The 21,898-nt window shown below is 43.9% G+C and overlaps 1 protein-coding gene across 3 annotated transcripts in view; it reads right to left on the bottom strand.

Moving 5' to 3' along the window:
- The window catches only part of ZNF385C (zinc finger protein 385C), a 213,439-nt gene that overhangs the window by 110,180 nt on the left and 81,361 nt on the right, over positions 1 to 21,898 (bottom strand). For 2 of the 3 annotated variants that reach the window (XM_069954049.1, XM_069954047.1), the window contains exon 2: positions 9,382 to 9,633. In XM_069954049.1, coding sequence (XP_069810150.1) covers positions 9,382 to 9,631 — 250 coding nt within the window. In that variant the 5' untranslated portion in view covers positions 9,632 to 9,633. Of the gene's footprint in view, positions 1 to 9,381; positions 9,634 to 20,554; positions 20,598 to 21,898 lie in introns of those variants that run through there. The other variant, XM_069954048.1, reaches the window with a different exon arrangement.

Genomic DNA, 21,898 nt, shown 5'->3' with positions numbered 1-21,898 from the left:
TTACTGTTATATGGCGGCCATCCACTCAATTTCAACATTATGTGAACAGATCCTTTCTGTGTTTTCCATCCACTCCTGGTTTTGGTTGCTATGAGGACCTGACATGAGGACCAAATACTGCCTGAAATATACTGCGCCCTATAGTGTGCAGAGCCTGTGTACCATTGGGGTCTAAATGGGTCAGTGTATTGTTTGCGGTAGTGTACTGACACAGTCCCGGGGTCACTACAGTACACTAGCAAAAACTTTTAAACTACAACCCAACTACAACTGCAGGCACTACAACTCCCAGCATATTATGAGGGCTGCAGACTGTCAGTACATGCTGGGAGTTGCAGTGCCTGCAGCTGTTGTAGTTGGGTCCTAGGTGCATTATACACTGGATGCTTTGTGGCATATAAGAATACTTAGATCTGTGGGGGCTCAGTGTAGGGAAGTGACCCCAGAACATCACTAATAGGGGATAGAACAAAAACATCTCCCCCTATCCCCTATTAGTGATGTTCTGGGGTCACTTCTATATACTGATCCCCCACAGACCTCTGTATTCTTATATACCCCACACAGCCTGCTGGGGTGGACGGGGGGGCCCAGGTTGGGTGGACAGCCCGGGGCCCAGGGTACATTTAACCTGCCACTGTCTATACCATATACTAGGGCAGAGTAAATCTCCCCTGATAACTGCTGAACAGCATCACAGTCTGATATTCCGGAGTCATTTTTCGACACAATCGGTAACTACTTTTCAGTATGACTATAATCTGAGAGCGTATAGTCCTTAGCCACATCTAACACCATGCGGAAGACTTCTATATATCTTCGACACTTTCAGTAATAAACCTCATTTTTACCTCCCTGCCTGGTAATAACCCGTTCCCATGCTTCAGTAAAGTAAAAGTGGATTGTATATGCGTCTAGTCCGGAGAAGAAAATATAATGTTAAAAAAGCAATTATATTCTTTCAGGGCTTTGCACTTTCCATAATGAGGGCTGTCAGGGCGAAGGCGCTGCAATCAATGATGGCGTTCCCTTTAGTTAAATAATGTCTTATCTAATCTCAGGCTAACTCCCCAGCTGCTGGTCGGGAAATCTGCTTCAATGATTTAATAAGTTAATGGCACCAAGTACTTTGAATCTGTTCTCTTCACTTTGTGAGTTATCATTTATTAGTGGATTACAGAAGAGACGGCACCCATCATGGAACCAGCATACTGGGAAATATTCAGATGCCTCATGGATACAGGATTAACACATGCCTCCATCTATTAAAGGAGAAGTCCAGCGAAAATCTTTATTAAGGTATTGTATTGCCCCTCAAAAGTTATACAAATCACCAATATACACTTATTACGGGAAATGCTTATAAAGTGCTTTTTCCCTGCACTTACTACTGCATCAAGGCTTCACTTCCTGGATAAAATGGTGATGTCACTTCCTGGATAACATGGTGATGTCACTTCCTGGATAACATGGTGATGTCACTTCCTGGATAAACATGGTGATGTCACTTCCTGGATAACATAGTGATGTAATTTCCTGGATAACATGGTGATGTCATGACCCGACTCCCAGAGCTGTGCGAGCTGTGGCTGCTGGAGAGGATGATGGCAGAGGGATGCTCAGTGTCCCTCCAGTGCCCTGTGTTCCTTAGTGTCCCCTCTCCAGTGTACAAACTCCCTAGGGTAGAATGTCCGGAACTTACCTGCTCATCTAATGCTTATGAATAGGCAAAATAATACCTGTGTGTGTATCAGATGACCAGGGCTGGAGCTTTCCCACATGGGTAACATCTAGGTGTAATTGGTGTAGTGATGTGGTTTATCAAATAAGCAAACCGACTCTTCCAAACCAAGATTTGTTCGGAAGATTGCAAAAAGTTTGGTTCGCTTTTTGCAAAGTTTGGAATGAGTTTGTAAAAACAAAAAAGAATGGTATGCTCACCTGACCAAACCTCTGGTGTCCTCCTCTGGGTCTCTAGCCGCCTCTGACCAAACTCACAGATTGAGACGGGACAGTGTCGTGGCTAGTGATTGGCTGAGCGGGCTGTGACTCTTGTCTTGAGCTGTTTTAGTGCGGTTGGTTTAAAGGAAGCCTGTCACCCTGGCTGTCAGGGTGAAGCCCCTACTGCCCATCCCTGCTGCGAGTTTGTCTGCCATTGAGAGTACAGGGCAGGGATCCGCAGCGAGTTTCGCTGCGAATTCACATCAAGAAACTTGCTGCGGATCCGACAAGTGTGTTTGTACCCTTAAAGGGGAACTATCAGCAGGTTAGATGAATCTAACTTGCTAATTGCCCCCTACAGGGACGCTGAGGAGGAAGGTATGTGTCTTACCTTCCTCCTCGGCGCCAGTACCGCACTGTTAGTCGGGGTAAATGTCGCTCTGGAGCACTGTTAGGAGCACTGCCGTGGCAGTGCCCCTAAGGATGCTCCGGACCGGACTAACAGTGGGGGGGGGGGGGGGTGCCGAGGAGAAAGGTAAGACACATACCTTCCTCCTCAATGTCCCACGAAATATAGGGGGCTATCAGTTGGTTAGATTCGTTTAATCTGCTGATAGCTCCCCTTTATAATTATTTATTGGTAATGACAGTGCCGAAAAATAATTTTTTTATAGCTAATATTGCTATTTTTAAAAACAAAATGGGAATAAATAATCAATAACCCCAAAATATCCTTTAACTGCAAAGTAAAACAAAATCCATCTCGCCTATTCATTCCCAGTGCTAACAAATGGACGATATTAATAAGCATTCAGTATACTAGCTCGGTTGGTTTCTGTACAACCCACAGGCAGAACAGAGGAAAAATTAGCATAATTACATTTACATAATACCTCATCCAGAGAAATGAACTGCTCTCATGCTCGACTGCACTGAAGAAGTGGGGTAACTATCTGTGTAAGCTGCCATATGGGAACTCGCTGCCTACAGAGGACTTTTTCCCAAGTGCCTCATTTGCTGCAAAGTGCGTCTCTGTGGATTTCAGAAAGGGCTGAAATATGGTGAAGTAAATGATTCCCCTCTATAATATACAGGGATCCTGCAAGTTTCAATATTAATTTGATCCAGGGCAACCATTCTAAGGCCGTGTTCACACAGTGTATGACAGCGGCCATTCTGTGACACGCTGGCCAATAGTAAATTCCTATTAAAAAAAACTCTCCTGCTCTCTAGACTGGAAAGAATACACCACTTTCTGCAGGACATACGGCAGCTGATAAGTACTGGAAGACTTGAGATTTTTTTTTTTTTTTTATAGAAGTAATCTACAAATTTCTGGCATTTTCTGGCACCAGTTGATTAGAAAGAAAATAATTTTTTTACTGGCGTACTCCTTAAAGCTTCCAAAATGTCAACCAAACATAATAAAAATGTACCATAATCACTTAACGCTCTCTGCCATACATGTATGGTACACAAGCTGTGAGGCACAGGATTAAAAGAAACGAGGAGGAAAAAATAAAAATGCTAAAATTGTAACTGCTTGCTCCATGAAGGGGTTACTTAAAATTAAATAGTTACTGTTGCTTTGAAAAAAAGGAAAAAAACTTGTCAGAAAACAAAGGTATAAGTGGCTTAAATTTTTTTTTTAAATAATATATCTTATTAGAGAAAGTGCCTCTTTTTTCTCTTATTAGGCTCATTTCCCACCCCTTCCTGCCCAAATAATTTCACTCTGAACACAACTTAAGACAACTTATGTTATTATGCTTATGCCAGGACTTCTGTCAGGGACACCAAGGTTCATTTCAGACTAGCTTTTAGTGTGAACAGATGCAGCTAGAGACCAAGAGTTTTTCTCAAGCAACTACTACTTACACTAGTGCTAGCACAGTGCTAAGCACAAGTAAGGGAGAGTAGCTAGAAATACGTCTACAAAGTGTAGGTACGCCAGTAAAAATTATTTTCTTTCAAATCAACTGGTGCCTGAAGCAATAGGAGTTGACCTCAGTAGGACAAAGCTACCGGTATATAAAAGTCTACGTAACCTACTGTGCAGTGCAGGTAACTGGGACACCTCAGACACCTAGATACACCCAGATAACCACAGCTGGGGCTTGTGCTACCCACCTAGGACGGGTTCTATGACAGTCAGACACAGTCTAAACATGAGTATGATTATCAAAGATATCTACTAAAGTTTCGGCAGAGTACAGGGCTACACTGGGCATAGGGCTCCTCTGGCCAACTCTTTGAAGCACTCAAGTGTGTTTAAAAGATTTCTACTGTCTGTGAAACGTGTACTGTAAGCCTGCAAAAACTCTATAGTAAAGTTGTTCTGCTTTTATACCAAACGCACGAGACTCTGCTTATCTCTGTCTGCACCAGCACCTATACACACACCACGGTACACCTTGGGTTATCCCCCCCCCTTCTGTGGGTGGTGGTACTGACAATCCGGGTGGGTCAGTTGCCACTCCAGGTTGCCGTGACAAGAGCCCAAGGGAACCAGAACAGCCTGGGAGGTTAACAACCATTTTGGGGAATACAAGCCGGCCATACACAAAAGCAGGTACCAACATCTCACCAGTGTTGGACTAGCACTGGCGTCACGACACATAACATCATTGGCCGGGCTCACAACAAAGCTAACCACCAGTAGCCCACCACATATATATGAATTATAAAGTGGACAATCCCTTTGAGTAATAAACCTCAGTGCTTAGACTGCTAACGTCTTCTCTATAATCTCCTCCATGCTGCTGCCACTTCTGGGTTTATGCTATAGACATACTGGGGGATAAGATCCCCTCAACTCGGAAAATAAGAAGGGAGACTTTCCGAGCAGAAATCTAATAAAGAAGCAATATACAAGTAAAATAATGGGCAGAAATAGTGCTACTCCTTAGGTATACATATGATGGTACAGGTAGGGAGCAGTACAAAAACTGCAGTGTGCCCTGTACCATAAAGCATAGAGAGGTGCTAGTAGACAACCAAACATTGCCTGCACTTTACTCATACAAGGCTTTACCTTGAAGTACGGCTGGATCTCCTGTTCATCGGAGTGTGTGTCATTATATGTTATATTTGGTTTAATGTAAAAAGGGCCCAGGAGATTCCATCATGTTCTGAAAATATTGTAACCTGGGGCCATTGTAACTCAAGGGACCACAAGACATGTCATAAGGTTAATAGGGTACAGCCATGAACCTAAAGTCAGCAAGTTCTGAACACCATACCTCCGGGACTTTATAATGGCTCTGAGAAACATATTGATCAGAAATGCACACAATGGAAAACAATGGCTCGGGGTCGTGTCACACAGGTTGCACATACCACTATGCAAAAATATGGTTTACCAGAATCACTTGGGGGTTAATGCAGCTCCTGTTCATTCTTAATACAAGAAACAGGACACAGGGTCCACCTTGTCCATCCCTGTATACCAGGCATGTCCAAAGTCCGGCCCGCGTTGCAAACTTTTACGGCCCCTCAGGTATCCAGCAGCAGCAGATACCTTCCGCTCTAGTCCATGGAAAAGGAAAGCCGAAATCTTGCGATGTCCGAGATTTCGGCTTTCCTTTTCCGTGCACTAGAGTAGGCCCCGTTCCCACTGAGGCCGCGGAATGCCGTTAGCCTCCCGCTCATAATGGGTGTCTATGGGAGGTAGGGCTGGGCGGTATACCGCAAAAATACCGATACCGTCACTGGCGTCGGTTAACCGACCTCAACTTAGCCAGGACGGTATCTGCGGTATTTTTGTATTTTTTTCTGCTGCTCCTCCACCACTGACATGCCGGCGTCTCTGCACACAGGGACACCGGCATCAGAGCGGGAGGTGGAGGAGCAGCAGCAGCAGGGCCCAGGTGACAATGCCGCCCGACCCACCCCCCGCCCGTCCGAGCACCCTCACCGGTCCAGTCCCAGGCCCCGTCCCGCCGCACCTGTCCATCCATGCGCCCCACAAGTCCGGTCCCGTCCGGCGTCCCTGCACACACAGCACATTGACATTGCCCTCCCCGGCACCAGTCCCGTCCGAGCCCCGCCCCGGCCGGCGAGCGCTGCACATGTCAACGTGCTGTGTGTGCAGGGACGCCGGACTTGACGGGTGGGCGCATGGATGGACAGGTGCGGCGGGACAGGGCCTGGGACCGGACGGGTGGGGGTGAGGGCGCTCAGACGGGCGGGGGGCGGGTCGGGCGGCATTGTCATCTGGGCCCTGCTGCTCCTCCACCTCCCGCTCTGATACCGGCGTCCCTGCACATGTTATTGTGCTGTGTCTGTGTGCAGTGACGCCGGCATGTCATAGCTGGAGGAGCAGCTGTACCTGTAGTCCCCTCAGTAACAATACAGGGCTGTAACATAGGAGGAATAATGGGCTGCAGCAGGCAGGATAACTTATAGCTGTGTGTGGTATCCTGCCTGCTGCAGCCCATCCATTCCTCCTATGTTACAGTCCTGTATTGTTACTGAGGGGACTACAGGTACCAGCATGCACCTCCCTGTATAATATTCTCCTACCCGCCTGCCATCCTTATGTGCCCCCTGTAAAGTTACACGCCCCTTTTCACCCCTCCGTATAGTCATACGCCCCTATCCGCCCCCCTATGTATAGTCATACACCCCTGTCCGCCCCCCTGTTTAGTCATACGCCCCTATCCACCCCCCTATGTATAGTCATACACCCCTGTCCGCCAACCCCAGATAGTCATACACCCCTGTCCGCCCCCCTATGTATAGTCATACACCCCTTTCTGCCCCCCCGTATAGTCATACACCCCTATCTGCCCCCCCCCGTATAGTCATACACCCCTATCTGCCCCCCGTATAGTCATACACCCCTATCTGCCCCCCCGTATAGTCATACACCCCTATCTGCCCCCCCGTATAGTCATACACCCCTATCTGCCCCCCCGTATAGTCAAACACCCCCGTCCGCCATCCCTGTAGTCATACACCCCCGTCCGCCATCCCTGTATAGTCATACACCCCCGTCCGCCATCCCTGTATAGTCATACACCCCCGTCCGCCATCCCTGTATAGTCATACACCCCCGTCCGCCATCCCTGTATAGTCATACACCCCCGTCCGCCATCCCTGTATAGTCATACACCCCCGTCCGCCATCCCTGTATAGTCATACACCCCCGTCCGCCATCCCTGTATAGTCATACACCCCCGTCCGCCATCCCTGTATAGTCATACACCCCCGTCCGCCATCCCTGTATAGTCATACACCCCCGTCCGCCATCCCTGTATAGTCATACACCCCCGTCCGCCATCCCTGTATAGTCATACACCCCCGTCCGCCATCCCTGTATAGTCATACACCCCCGTCCGCCATCCCTGTATAGTCATACACCCCCGTCCGCCATCCCTGTATAGTCATACACCCCCGTCCGCCATCCCTGTATAGTCATACACCCCCGTCCGCCATCCCTGTATAGTCATACACCCCCGTCCGCCATCCCTGTATAGTCATACACCCCCGTCCGCCCCCTATCCCTATGTGCTGCCTGTATAGTCCTGTAACCCGATCCCAACCTACTGTATAGTAATACACCCCAATCCATCCCCCCCATATAGTCATACACACCTATCCCTCTGTGACCTGTGTATACCCTGTAGAGGGTGTATACCTGTATATACACATGTCCAGGTCTCTGCTGAGACCCCCTAATAATGACAAATAATAATAATGATAATAGACTAACCATGGATTGCTGCTCAGTGAGTTCTTTTTAACTTTTTTTGAATCAAAATATCGCCAGTTTGGCACGGCAAGTGGGTGTGGTTTGCAAAAAGGGGTGTGTCATAATTATCGGTCAATTATCGTTACCGCGGCTACATGTGCGATAAACCGCGATATTGATTTAGGCCAATATCGCCCAGCCCTAATGGGAGGCGCGCGCTGCTGCTCTGTACACGCTGAAGAATAAACATGTTCATTCTTCAGCGCGTACAGAGCAGGAGCGCACGCCTCTCATAGACTCCCATTATGAGCGGGAGGCTAAAGGTATTCCGCGGCGGACAATTCTGTAGCGGAATTCCGCTAGCTTTGCTCAGTGGGAACGGGGCCTAAGGCAGATTGATTAAACACCTGTTTAGATTTGTCATACAAGTCATAAAAAAAAAGTATGCAGTTTTCAATAAACTTTGTAAAAAAAAAGTTTATTTGCATTCATTTTAATGGTCCAAAGAATGTCAAGCAAAATGGTCGGCCCTCGCACATGTTCACTTCATCAAATTTGGCACTCTTCGAAAAAAGTTTGGACATGCCTGCTGTATACCCTTTGTACACCCCAACAGTTTGTGTATACTGGTGAACACTGACAGTCTATGTGTAACTTTACATGAGTTATCGAAAAATGACCAATGCTCATCCATCCTCGGGAACAGTGATAAGTGTTTGATCAGTGAGACTGGAACCCAAAGTCATTAAGTATCCCAGCAGTGGGACCCCCACCAATCGAATACTTGTGGGACCCCCACCAATCGGATACTTGTGGGACCCCCCACCAATCCGATAATTATCATCTATAGTTCATAAATTTTAAAGAGGGCATCACCATCTCAGTAGGTTTTCCTCCAGCCACAGGATGGGGGATAAAAAGCAGTTCAGTGGTGGGACCTCCACCATCCTCGAAAAACAGGGATAAACTTCCTGAACTGAATGAGGTGGGTGGCCTCCGCTCATTTCATTCTGTATGGGGCCATTGAACATTTCTGAGTTCGGCACTCAAAAGCGTTCAGCAGCCCCCTAGATCACAGGTGTAAAACTCACGGCCCTCCAACCATTGCAAAACTACAATTCCAAAGCTTTCGCTTTTTGACAGCCCTACGCCCCTACCCTAGAGGATGACTCAAGTGGTGGCCACACATGCACGTTGCTCCAATGACAATGATGTCCCCATTCTTAGTATCAGTGGGGGACCCCCACCAATTTACTTGGTATCCTTTATCCTTTAGGAATACCTCTTTAATATTGGGATAACCCTTTTTTAATTTTTGTCAATTTTTAATGTTACATGTGTGGCCCCAACTTTATCAATCAATGTTATCAGATTATTGGTGGTTTCAGAAGCCATACTCACAGTACTCTATACAATATAAACTGTAGAAGAACAAACAGTACAGCATTCACCAATATCCTGCAAGGCTTTAGTGTATTCCATATGGATAGTAGTGCAGGGAGAGGAGAATGACAGGTGCCTTCTAGATCAACAACAGTTTCAGGTAAACTGCTCTTTTTCTGGCCAGGAACTGGCTGGAAGAAGGGCAGTCCACCCGAAACAGTCTTTGATCCAGGAAGGATGCTTGCACCTGTCATTCTCCTCTCCCTGCACTACTATCCATATGGAATACAATGAAGATGAACAATTAATAATATACTGTAAGACTACACTGACATTAGCTTGAAGAAACCATGAATTCTTACCATGGATGGTTGGGTTCTTGCCCTTGTTGATCTGTTTTAGTCTCTTTTGGTGAGATTTGCCATTATAATGTATCTGGGCTTGGGCAGCAGAGTTGAGCTGGATGTTGCAGACGTCACACAGAGTATAGGATGGTAGTCTTTTCTGCTTGGGCTGCAGGTCCATTGCTAGGTTGTCCGTCTGTCCTTCATCATACATAGGAATCATTGACAAGGAGTCAGTAGAATAGGCAGGGCTGACAGGGCGCTTCATGACTGCGTGATAAAAAAGAGGAGAAAATCAGTGTTTTACTGAAACATACTCGCCAATGATAACATAAATCTGTTGACCAATAGTGCTAGAATATGGCTGGTGGAGTTAGTCATCTGTGGCTCTGACCGCAATAACACCGCTGGGTATTTAAAATTAATTTCTCAAGACACCAGGAAATAAATGGCTGAAGATTTCATTGTAATCTTCACCGTGGAGGTAAAAAGAATTAGAGAATAAGAACGCAACGCAGAGCACGTAGCACCGAAATCACTATACTATTACTGACTTTAGTGTTACGCTATGATTGGACAAGGCTCCGATCTATCTTCTGTCCCTAAGTTCATGCGAGGATAAGGTGGAATCAGGGATAGAACAAGCTATAAGAATAATCTTGGGTGAAACAGTTCTTTTTTTTTCAATACTTTAAACAATGACTTTCTTAAAAAATAAAAGAAAACAAAAAAAACAGCACCTCCTCATGTTGTTTGCGGTATTACAATTTGGCTCACTCACTTCAATGGAACTGAGCTGCAATACTACACTCAAACTGGGGACAGGAGTGGTGTTGTTTCTGGGGGGAAAATCAGCAGCAGTTTTGCTAATCCTGTATAATCCCTTCAACAACATGTCAAACATTTCGCTCGGATGGGGTCTCCACGAGGGCTAAAAACAAACATGGTCTCCCAGGCCACAGCTCTCCATGTCTTAGAGTCTATTTCCTTTAAAGGGGAACTCTAGGTAGAGGTAAAAAAAAAATGAAACTTCTGCAGAAGCATATAACAATACTTACCTATCTATCCCAGTTTTGAAACTACCAAAAATCCATTTATTTTTTTTTTGGGGGGGGGGGGGGGGGTTCGTTCTGTTTTGTGTATCTTTATTTCCTGGTTAAGAAGATGTACTAAGTACTACAAGTTCCAGAATGCAATGCTTTCCCTCAGTTGTTCCATCGCAGTCCCCCAACCTGCCTATTCCCCACCCAAATCTGTTGCAGAACAACAAGGTTGTGTTCACACATTGCAGTTTCATTGTGTTATCATTTCATTGTGGTCCCACCCACACAGCACGCTGTATTCTCTACCTGTAATGCTGATATTGGAATAAAGCAAAGAACTTTTTGAATTAAATTTTTTTCTTTTCCTTTCCACACACATATTATGATCAAACATCTTTTATCTTTGAAGTTGATTCCCACAAAAAGGACTTTATTTGATATTATCTTACATAGGATATACTGATTATGCCTTGTTTTTTGTGCAGGTGGGATTGGCAGTGTCGGCTCTGATCCTTTCTTCCTTTTAGCATCATTTACTTGTGTTACTGCATCTCTTTTGTGAATACGCTGCAGTACTGCAATGACACTCCAACATGTGTGAACACAGCCCTAATTTCTCTGTAGACTTTTGCACAATCAGCGAAGTTGAAACACCTGCTTCTGGCCGGTCAGAGATGGTAAATCACGCCCTGCCCTATCGCTGCATCATCAGCCTGTGTCTAGCAGACACACACAATGTGAGACAGAGGCATGGAAAATTTGTCTCCTAAGGTGGGAGAGCAGTGGGAACAGGAGACAATGTGGATTTGCACAGGAGACAATGTGAATTGGCACAGGGGCCATTTTTCTTCACTTCCTGAATTTCTATCAGCTACCAGTATGGCAGAATCATACAGATACAGTAATACATTGTATAGACACATCTATATAACTTTTAATGTACTTTTAATAGAAAACAAGTTTTCCTTATCCGGAGTTCCCCTTTAACAATAAAGGGAAAGGGCCAAGCCAGGGGAGAAGTGCTCAGCCAAGTGCTTCTCTCAGCTCGTTCTAGTGATTGGCGGAGGACACTTTAAACGTAACACACTAGTAATAATAATAATAATAATAAATCTATACAATCAGTATACTGTCTATACTGTCTCCCCTCTTAAGGCGAATGTAGCACTAGTACATTGCTTTTTTGTTTTTTACTTTAATAGACCGTCACCGGTAAGGGGATGCTGGTGCCGCGGTCTTTTTTTTAACCACTGCCTGGTTCCCGCGCATGTTGCCAGTCTATCACCGGGTTCTGGCCCAGGATGAAGCACTGGAGGCGGGCTGGCCGGCCCCCAATGTGATCATCTGTCCCCCCCTCCGAATCAATGAAGTCGCACTACAGAGATGAGGGGAGGTCGTCACAATGGGGGCTGTCCGGGCCGCCTCCAGTGCGTCATCCCGAGCCAGTGGCCGGTGATAAACTGGCGACATGTGCGCGAAACAGGCGGGGGTACCGGCATCCCCGGTACATTTACTTTAAAGTGTAAGCCCTAAATAAAGGCGAACCAGCATTTATATGTAAAGAAACCACATATACCTCCACTGTATGACTGTATAAACCATGTACTTGGTTCAATAAATGATATAGAGGCTTACAGACAAACCACACACACACTTTGGCTGAGTGGCCCTGGTGGCAAGAGTTAGTATGTTTCCTCCTCTTTTTAAGGGTGATGACAAAGAGCGTCTCTTGCTTTGAATAAACATTGTGGGTGGAGATTTATGAAACATGGTGTAAAGTGAAACTGGCTCAGTTGCCCCTAGCAACCAATCAGATTCCACTTTTTATTCCTCACAGACTCTTTGGAAAATGAAAAGTGGAATCTGATTGGTTGCTAGGGGCAACTGGGCCAGTTCTATTTTACACTAGTTTGATAAAGCTCCTCTTATAGATCCAAATGATGAGACGCATTGTGATCAGTTTGTACTTCTAAAAAGTAGGAATTTCTCAAAGTGGACAAGCCCTTTAAGGATCATGACTTATAAATTCTGTTGTTACATACTTAGAAGCTATCATATACCAAAACTACCTATTTGTTCCAGAGATATGAACTTGTGATTGTATGAGTTATAGGGATATATAATATAATGTATTGTCTTACTAGTCACAGAGAAATCATGCAATACCTTGAATAAGTCACAAGATGGCATGACTACCTTATAACTAAATCCTGTTCCACACCTTTCAGGGTTAGTGCGGTATTCCTAAAATGGTCATAAGAAAGAATTAGAGAGTTTATTGGGGACGATAAAAAAAGACAATGTTAATTCCTAGCTAATCTCTGCTATGTGTGCACAGCAGATAGGATAGGGGTAGGAAACATTGAGTCTCCAGCTGTTGCAAAACTACAACTCCCATCATCCCTGGACAGCCAAAGCTTTAGCTTTGGTTGTCCAGGCATGATGGGAGTTGTAGTTTTGCAGCCGCTGGAGACCCAAGGTCCATTTGTGTGCATCTGTTTTCACCTGTTTCATTATAAAAAAATAAAAGGAATCAAAACTCGTCAATTTTTTTTTGTGCGTACACAAGAAGGTGGTCGACCATATTTTTGCGTAGGCCAAAAAAAAAAAAAAGATGCGTTTTGATCTGTCTCTTATAAAAGAAGTCAATGCAAAAACGGATAAAAAAACTGAGTTTTTTGCATAAATTGGATGAAAAAAAAAAAAAAAACGGATTGCAAAAAAGCAGTGTGAACCCAGCCTTACCTATACATATGAGTATACTTGATAAAAATTCTACTCAACCATTACCCGGCTATGTGCGTCTGGGTAAGCTGGATGAGAAATCAATACAGCTCCGTTGCTTCTCTTGCAGGGATGTCGCACTGATTTGGTGTTACCTTGATAACTAAATTTGATACATCGCTGCCTTCTGTCCTAATGGATAACTAGCAAGAGAATTGGCATTGTGGAGTCCTTGAAACCTGAAAGAGTTTCAAAAACTCTTTAAAATCTGAAAGGTACCTGTGCTACCTCGGTTTAAGAGTAACTTGGATTAAGATCGTTTTGCAAGAAGAGCTCACAGGTTTTCAAACTTGTACTTGGTTTAAGAGCATTGCTTTGGTTTAAGAGCTCCCTGTACTGGGTGGGAGGGGGAGTGGGGGAGGGGCATGGTCTGCATAGGATGGTCTACAACACTGTGGTCTTAAGACCCTGACTGATCAAAACATTTGATATATCTCTACAACACATTTAAAGTTTTTTTTTTTTTTTTTTTTTTTATGACAAGGATATGTTAGATATGTAGACATGTAGATTATATTTACAAGAGATGGACTGATTGTAGGAGTTTACTACTAGTAAAGAGGGCCAGTCTGCTCTCCAACAGTACATGGATATGTCTAGCCTGCTCTACAGTATATGGATATGTCCAGTCTGCTCTCCTACAGTACATGGATATGTCCAGTCTGCTCTCCTACAGTACATGGATATGTCCAGTCTGCTCTCCTATAGCACATGGATATGTCCAGTCTGCTCTCCAACAGTACATGGATATGTCCAGTCTGCTCTCCAACAGTACATGGATATGTCCAGTCTGCTCTCCTACAGCAAATGGATATGTCCAGTCTGCTCTCCTACAGTACATGGATATGTCCAGTCTGCTCTCCTACAACACATGGATATGTCCAGTCTGCTCTCCTACAGTACATGGATATGTCCAGTCTGCTCTCCTACAGCACATGGATATGTCCAGTCTGCTCTCCTACAGTACATGGATATGTCCAGTCTGCTCTCCTACAGCACATGGATATGTCCAGTCTGCTCTCCTACAGTACATGGATATGTCCAGTCTGCTCTCCTATAGCAAATGGATATGTCCAGTTTGATCTCCTACAGTACATGGATATGTCCAGTCTGCTCTCCTACAGTACATGGATATGTCCAGTCTGCTCTCCTACAGTAAATAGATATGTCCAGTCTGCTCTCCTATAGCACATGGATATGTCCAGTCTGCTCTCCTACAGTACATGGATATGTCCAGTCTGCTCTCCTACAGCACATGGATATGTCCAGTCTGCTCTCCTACAGTAAATAGATATGTCCAGTCTGCTCTCCTATAGCAAATGGATATGTCCAGTTTGATCTCCTACAGTACATGGATATGTCCAGTCTGCTCTCCTACAGTACATGGATATGTCCAGTCTGCTCTCCTACAGTAAATAGATATGTCCAGTCTGCTCTCCTATAGCACATGGATATGTCCAGTCTGCTCTCCTATAGCACATGGATATGTCCAGTCTGCTCTCCTACAGTACATGGATATGTCCAGTCTGCTCTCCTACAGCACATGGATATGTGCAGTCTGCTCTTCTACAGTACATGGATATGTCCAGTCTGCTCTCCAACAGTACATGGATATGTCCAGTCTGCTCTCCTATAGTACATGGATATGTCCAGTTTGATCTCCTACAGTACATGTATATGTTCAGTCTGCTCTCCTACAGTATATGGATATGTCCAGTTTGCTCTCCAACAATACATGGATATGTTCAGTCTGCTCTCCAACAGTACATGGATATGTCCAGTCTGCTCTCCTACAGGACAGAAATACTATGTGTGAACATAGCCTGTTTCTGTTTTAGTAAATATTGCATTCCTTGTATACTTTTATTTTGTCAGTGCTGTTTTTTATTACGCTTGAAAGCATAGGAATAAATTAATAAGTAGATGTCACTATTCCCCTTGCCAATGGCGCGTGTCCCTAAATACCCTGACATTGTCCATTCACTGATTTGGGGACCTACATTATCCACAACAGTAACGGCAACACCTAGTTGACAATTTATTAATATAGTTAGCGGCATCGTGGTGGTATTAATAAGCTCATGTTTACATAAGGCTTTTTACCATGAATCCAGGTATACTTTTGTTATTTTGTAGCACTAAAGCACCTTCTGCTCTGGTGCGCCTCACACAAGCCCTATGAAGCCAAAGGCTTAAGGCCCTTTTACATGGACCAATTATCGGCAAGGAGTGTTCCTAGAAATATTCCTTTGGTCGATAATTGGGTTGTGTAAAAGTGACAGCGATCAGCTGGGAACGCTCGACCGGCCGTGTGATTAATCGTGACTTCTAAAGACCCTGCAAACGAGCGCCAATTTTGCTAATGTCTATATTGGACCGTCCTCTATAACGCATAATGTGCTACACCCAAAGTCCAAAAAAATTGGACTGCATAAAAGTTTTTCGATATATTTTAGGAACCATTGAACTATACAACCTATCCCGCAAAAAACAAGCCCTCATATGGCTATGTCAATGGAAAAATAAAAAAATTATGGCTCTAAAAACAAGGCTCAAAATAGAAGTGATACCCATGGGTTAAATAAAACCGAGAATGATTGGCGTTACAATACCATAGCTGTAAGGTCCCTGGTTCACGTCTCACCGGGGCAGAATGTGTGGTGACAATGTGCGCTTTCTTGATCTCTACACAAGTTTCCTCGATTTCCTTCTACATTTCTTAAAACATTGCCAGGTTTCCTGGCTGTGCACTACATTGGCCCTAGTGTTTATAAGTCTTCGAGTGGCTGCGGTAGGGAAATTAGATTAAGGGTTCCACTGGGGAAGGGACAGATGTGAATAAACATGCTTTGTACACCAATGTGTATTACACTGGCATAATGGAGTTATAATGGTTGCACCAACAAGACAACCCCCTACCACAAGCTATCAATCTTGTAATAACCCCATTAAGGGTATGAATGTAAAAAGTCTACTATGGATGGGCCTGTTTATTTACTCTATTATGCTGTGTGGTCATGGGTGGTGTGACTACTCATTTGTACACTAGTAGAATAATTTCTTTGTTGTTTGTATCTTTGGCCCTTTTATTGCACTCCATTATATTATATATATATTATACATTATATGCCTTGGCAGCAGCTGCCTGACACTGGCCACTACTGTTATATTTAGGCTTCGTTCACACAGAGCAAAACAGGTGTAATTCCGCAGCGGAATTCTCTGCCGCGTAATCCCGCCAGCCTACCTGTTATAATGACAGTCTATGGGAGGCTCGTGCGCCTCCTCTCTCCGCGCTGAAGAATGGACATGTCTATTCTTCTATTCTTCAGGGAGGAGAGATGCCGAGAGAGGAGGCGCGCAAGCCTCCCATAGACTGTCATTATAACAGGGAGGCTGGCGGGATTACGCCTGTTTTGCTCCGTGTGAACGGACCCTTACTGTTAATGGGGTTATCCAGCGCTACAAAAACATGGCCACTTTTCCCCCTCTCTTGTCTCCAGATTGGGTGGGGTTTCAAACTCAGTTCCATTAAAGTAAATGGAGCTTAATTGCAAACTACACCTGAACTGGAGACAAGAGGGGGGGGGGGGGGAAGTGGCCATGTGCTGGATAACCCCTTTAAGATGTACCTCTCACAATTTTTCTTTTAAGAAATCAACAGGGGTTGTGATCCCAAGCAACTTTGCAATATACTAATTTTTATAAAAAAGTTTTCTATGTTTAAGGGTACATTCACACTTACCAGATCCGTAGTGTATATTCTGCTGCGGATCCGCAGCGGATCCGCAGCAGATTTCATTTAAATAACTGAACACAGCTTCAAATCTGCACCTTCAAATCTGCTGCGGATCTGCTGCAGATCTGCTGCGGATCCTGTAGGTGTGAACGCACCCTAAATCAGTGTTATACATACAGGCAAACTGTGCTCCATGCGCCCTCCGTGCTGATATTTGGTCTTTTCTCTGTTCAAAAAAAGAGACCCAGTCCTTTGTGCACTCACACAAGGAAAGACACCTGTTCATCATGCAGGTTGAATATCAACGGGGGGTTGTTATCTTATGCTGCGTTTATACAAAGCGATAATTCGCCCGATCGTATGATTAACGATTTCGAAGTAACAAATTTTTTTATAACGATCAGCGTTTAGACAGAACGATATATCGTACGGAAAAATCGTTTTGCGACCGCTTAAACGCACATAGGTTAAATCGGTGAACGACTGTTTACACGGAACGATCTGCGAATTTTTTGCGAACGACCAACGACGATTTGAGAACATGTACAAAGATCAAAATAAACGATTTCTCCCTCGTCACTTGATCGTTTGCTGCGTTTACACGTACGATTGTCATTCGAATTCGCACGATAATCGTTCCGTGTAAACGCAGCATTATGCTATAATATAATTCTATATAATTTTACTGAATCGCAGACAGACAAATAGTTCACCAAGATGGCACTAGATTGCTTAGCTGGTGACAGCTTCATCCTTCAACAAGCTACAATGGACACAGAGTACTCTTATAAACGCTAGTTAGGCTGTGAAACATAGATAAGACCCTTCATTTTCCAGTTTTTTAGATTTTTAATAAAGAGCAGAAAAAACTAACTAATGATTTATTATGGCAGTAAATCTTAGCAATAATTTGTTGTGTTAAAGGGGAACTCCTGTGATTTTTTTTTTCTTTGAAATCAAATAGATCTGTGAATTACTTCTATTTAAAAATCTCCAGTCTTTCAGTACTTATTAGCTGCTGTATATCCTGCAGGAAGTGGTTTATTCTTTCCAGTCTGGCACTGTGCTCTCTGCTGCCACCTCTGCCCGTGTCAGGAACTGTCAAGAGCAGTAGCAAAACCCATAAAAAAAAAAAAAAACTCTCCTGCTCTGGACAGTTTCTGACATGGACAGAGGTGGCAGCAGAGAGCACTATGTCAGACTGAAGAGAATACACCACTTCCTGCTGGACATACAGCAGCTTATAAGTACTGCAAGACTCAAGATTTTTAAATAGAAGTAATTTACTAATTCGTATAACTTTCTGAGACCAGGTTTTTAAATAGAACTAAATTACAAGTCTATATAATTTTCTGACACCAGTTGATTTTGTAAGGAAAAAAACTTCCACTGGAGTTCCATTTTATATTTTAAATAAATCGAAAATCGAGATTTATTGTGATGTAATATCCTTTTTTCCTTCTTCACTTTCTATAGGGTTTGGTGTAGATTTGCTGCCGCAGATTTAGCTGTAGACTTTCCGCAGCATGGATTCCACTGCTATAACAGGATGTCTGCACTATGTTAAAGATACCTTTCTATTTAATCTTCTAATCTTCCTGCAACGTCTAACAAGAAGCAAACACATGGTGTGAACAGCGCCGTACTGAGCAGCATAACATGACTTTAGCATGGCCACCAATGAAAGGAAAATATCAAGCAGCTATGGCATGATGCTAATGGTGTTACACTATCCTACACAGCCTTCTGCCAATTCTACTGTATGTATCTATCCAGCTGTCACAATTCTGTCATCTCTCTCTGTTTCTCTGTACTCTCGTAATTATACTATATATCTACATCTATCTATCTATCTATCTATCTATCTATCTATCTATCTATCTATCTATCTATCTCTATCTATGTGATTAGTCCATAACTATCCTCCTCTATTGTGGAGTAGGTTATTGGTGGTGTCCATTAGCCATATGCATTGTAGAGCCCAACCATCCAGCATACATAAGCCATAGAAGTGTCATTTTGGCCTTATGGCTTGCGTTTTTTCAACACAAAATTCTATGTATGATGGGTGTTATCATCTCTCTATATCAGAGGTATATGTCAGGGAATTTTGCAATGTATACCCCCACCACCACCACCACATGATGTGAAATGGGGCTATGTCATATATCACCAAGGGGAACAAATATAGCTGAAATCCAACATGCCCGATCATTGTCTTCCACCACAGTCAGCTACATACATTAGACTGTGATCATATCCCACTACAGAAGTTATTATCTATGTTACTAATGTATACGCAGTCCTGTTAGTGATCACACGTGCTAATCATATCCAGCATAACTTACCGGTGGCTGAAGAAGTTGGATGCAGCACTAAGGAGTTCTGGAAAACATGGATAAAACTATAGTCCATATGCTGTATCCATATTTTCCAGGACTTCCTAGGGCTGCATTACCCTTACCCTTTTCCAGCGGTAATCTAATACCGAATGATCGGACATTTCATCTCTAGTAACTAACTGACCTTAGACTGTGCGACCTCAAGCTTTTTCTACCTATAGTCCAATAGTAGTGGATAAAAAAGTCTGTAGTTTCCCGACTACCTCTGTGCCTATCCACCTCTCCTCATGTGAGTCCCAGCAAAGTAGAAAGTCGATGGTAACTTTAGCTGGGCTCACGGTCACGGCTCCACTGAGTCAGCTGAATTCTATGGGTACCACTATCACATGGTGTTAGATCTTGTGTAGCTCCTGTACTGGTTTACAAAATCAATCAATCAATCTATCTATCTATCTATCTATCTATCTATCTATCTAGAAAAGTAGAAAACAAGCCGCACGTCCGATTATGATGTGGCGGGTGCTCAGGTAATAAGTCCTTAGGCCAAGGATTCCGAAAGTAGAGGATGGAGAGTCCACAGCACACCAGCTCAAGTGGTAAAAAAGTGGGTTTTATTCCAAAGATTATGAACAAAACAGATGCAACGTTTCAACAACCTCTCGTTGTCTTTCTCAAGCTGCTTGAGAAAGACAACGAGAGGTTGTTGAAACGTTGCATCTGTTTTGTTCATCATCTTTGGAATAAAACCCACTTTTTTACCACTTGAGCTGGTGTGCTGTGGACTCTCCATCCTCTATCTATCTATCTATCTATCTATCTATCTATCTATCTATAGGGGGAGATTTATCAAACATGGTGTAAAGTGAAACTGGCCCAGTTCCCCCTAGCAACCAATCAGATTCCACCTTTCATTTTCCAAAGAGTCTGTGAGGAATGAAAGGTGGAATCTGATTGGTTGCTAGGGGCAACTGAGCCAGTTTCACTTTACACCATGTATGATAAATCTCCCCCATACTGTATATAAAACATAAATAATATATAACTAAATAAATAAGTTGAAAAAAGTAATAAAGTAAAGTGATATGAATGTAGAACCAGACAACTATCTGTAGAACAGGGGGTAGGGAACTTTGGCTCTCCAATTGTTGCAAAACTACAACTCCTATCATGCCTACTAAAGCTTTGGCTGTCCAGGCATGATAGGAGTTATAGTTTTGCAACAGCTGGAGGGCCGTAGGTTCCCTACCCCTGGTCTAGAATGATCCTGGGATGATGGTTCCTACCTTTCGGAGTCCAGAAGTTTCTGTCCCATCCGTCTCTTGCTCCTGAGCTCCCCCTTGTTCTCATCCTCCCTCTGTGATAGATAAGAGCGATGACTGTGGAATCTGAGCTATGCCGCCCTGGGCACAGCAATTGGACCGGTTCTGCTATAAGGAGTTACTAAATCAGATGTTTGCAGGCATGACCAATATTTTATTGTCATTTCCTCTTCTGCTTTTCCCCCCCCTCAAAGTACCGTACGCGAGGACGGCTGTAGGTACGACTGCTACAGCAGAGAGCTGACAAGTGCCAATTGGCAGTGTTTATAGTGTCCGTGCCTGCCAAGTCATGCCACCGAGCAAGGGACATCAGACAGCAAAGGGGTTTTAGGTTTCTAAAGTACTCCAGCACAGACTTAACTCCTTCTGGCCTGATGGAGAGAGAACAAGTTCTCATGTGACACACCTGATCCTAAACTAACCTGAAGCTTAAAGGGGTTATCCAGCGCTGGATAACCCCTTTAACTGACTGCAATGGCAATGCATTGAAGTCAATGGGAAGACGGACGTCCAATGCACACGGTGTATTGAATAACGGACGTTTTTACCGCAGACGTTAAAATAATGAACATGATCATTATTTTCGGACGTCTTTTGCAAACAGCGGATGTTTTTTATTAGTTGTTCACACAGTTTTTCTTTTGTCACGGTTGTTTTTCTATTAAATTCAATGGACTTTTCAATTAAGCCGCATCCAAAGTCCAATAAGTAACCCCAAACTAGTATAATGTACAAACACCCGTCATTGCATTGAGGGGAGGACAGACAGTTAAATAACGTCCGTTATTTTAAACTCAAAATGTGGGACGCCATTTTAAACGGAGCTGAAAAAACTTTGTGTGAACATAGCCATATTCTGCTTTACAGAGAACAGGGTTAAAGGGATTTTCAGTATTCTTAAAACCCCCCGTATAAAATTGGATTTATATCTGGTGATCCAAAGCCATGCTGGATGGGAACATTAGATGCAACAAGCTGGATCTGCTGCACCTGGGGCCCTATTTAGTGCCGATAAGATGAAATTAGGTATGGCGTGCTCTAGGATGCTCAAGCTCAAATGTTTGGCATTTGATTACCAGTGGCTGAAGAAGTTGGATGTAGCCCTAGGGAGTTTGAGAAAACATGGATAAAGCCTATGGCCTATGACTGTATCCATGTTTTCTCCTGACATGGACAGAGGTGGCAGCAGAGAGCTGTGTCAGACTGGAAAGAATAAGTCACTTCCTGCAGGGCATACAGCAGCTGATAAGTACTGGAAGACTCCGGATTTTTAAATAGAAGTAGTTTACAAATCCGTATAACTTTCTG

The sequence above is a fragment of the Dendropsophus ebraccatus genome, chromosome 14 (genome assembly GCF_027789765.1).
Source record: "Dendropsophus ebraccatus isolate aDenEbr1 chromosome 14, aDenEbr1.pat, whole genome shotgun sequence".
NCBI classification, from domain to species: Eukaryota; Metazoa; Chordata; class Amphibia; order Anura; family Hylidae; genus Dendropsophus; species Dendropsophus ebraccatus.
Note: the sequence above shows the minus strand (reverse complement) of the source record. Positions and strands in the feature narration are given on the sequence as shown.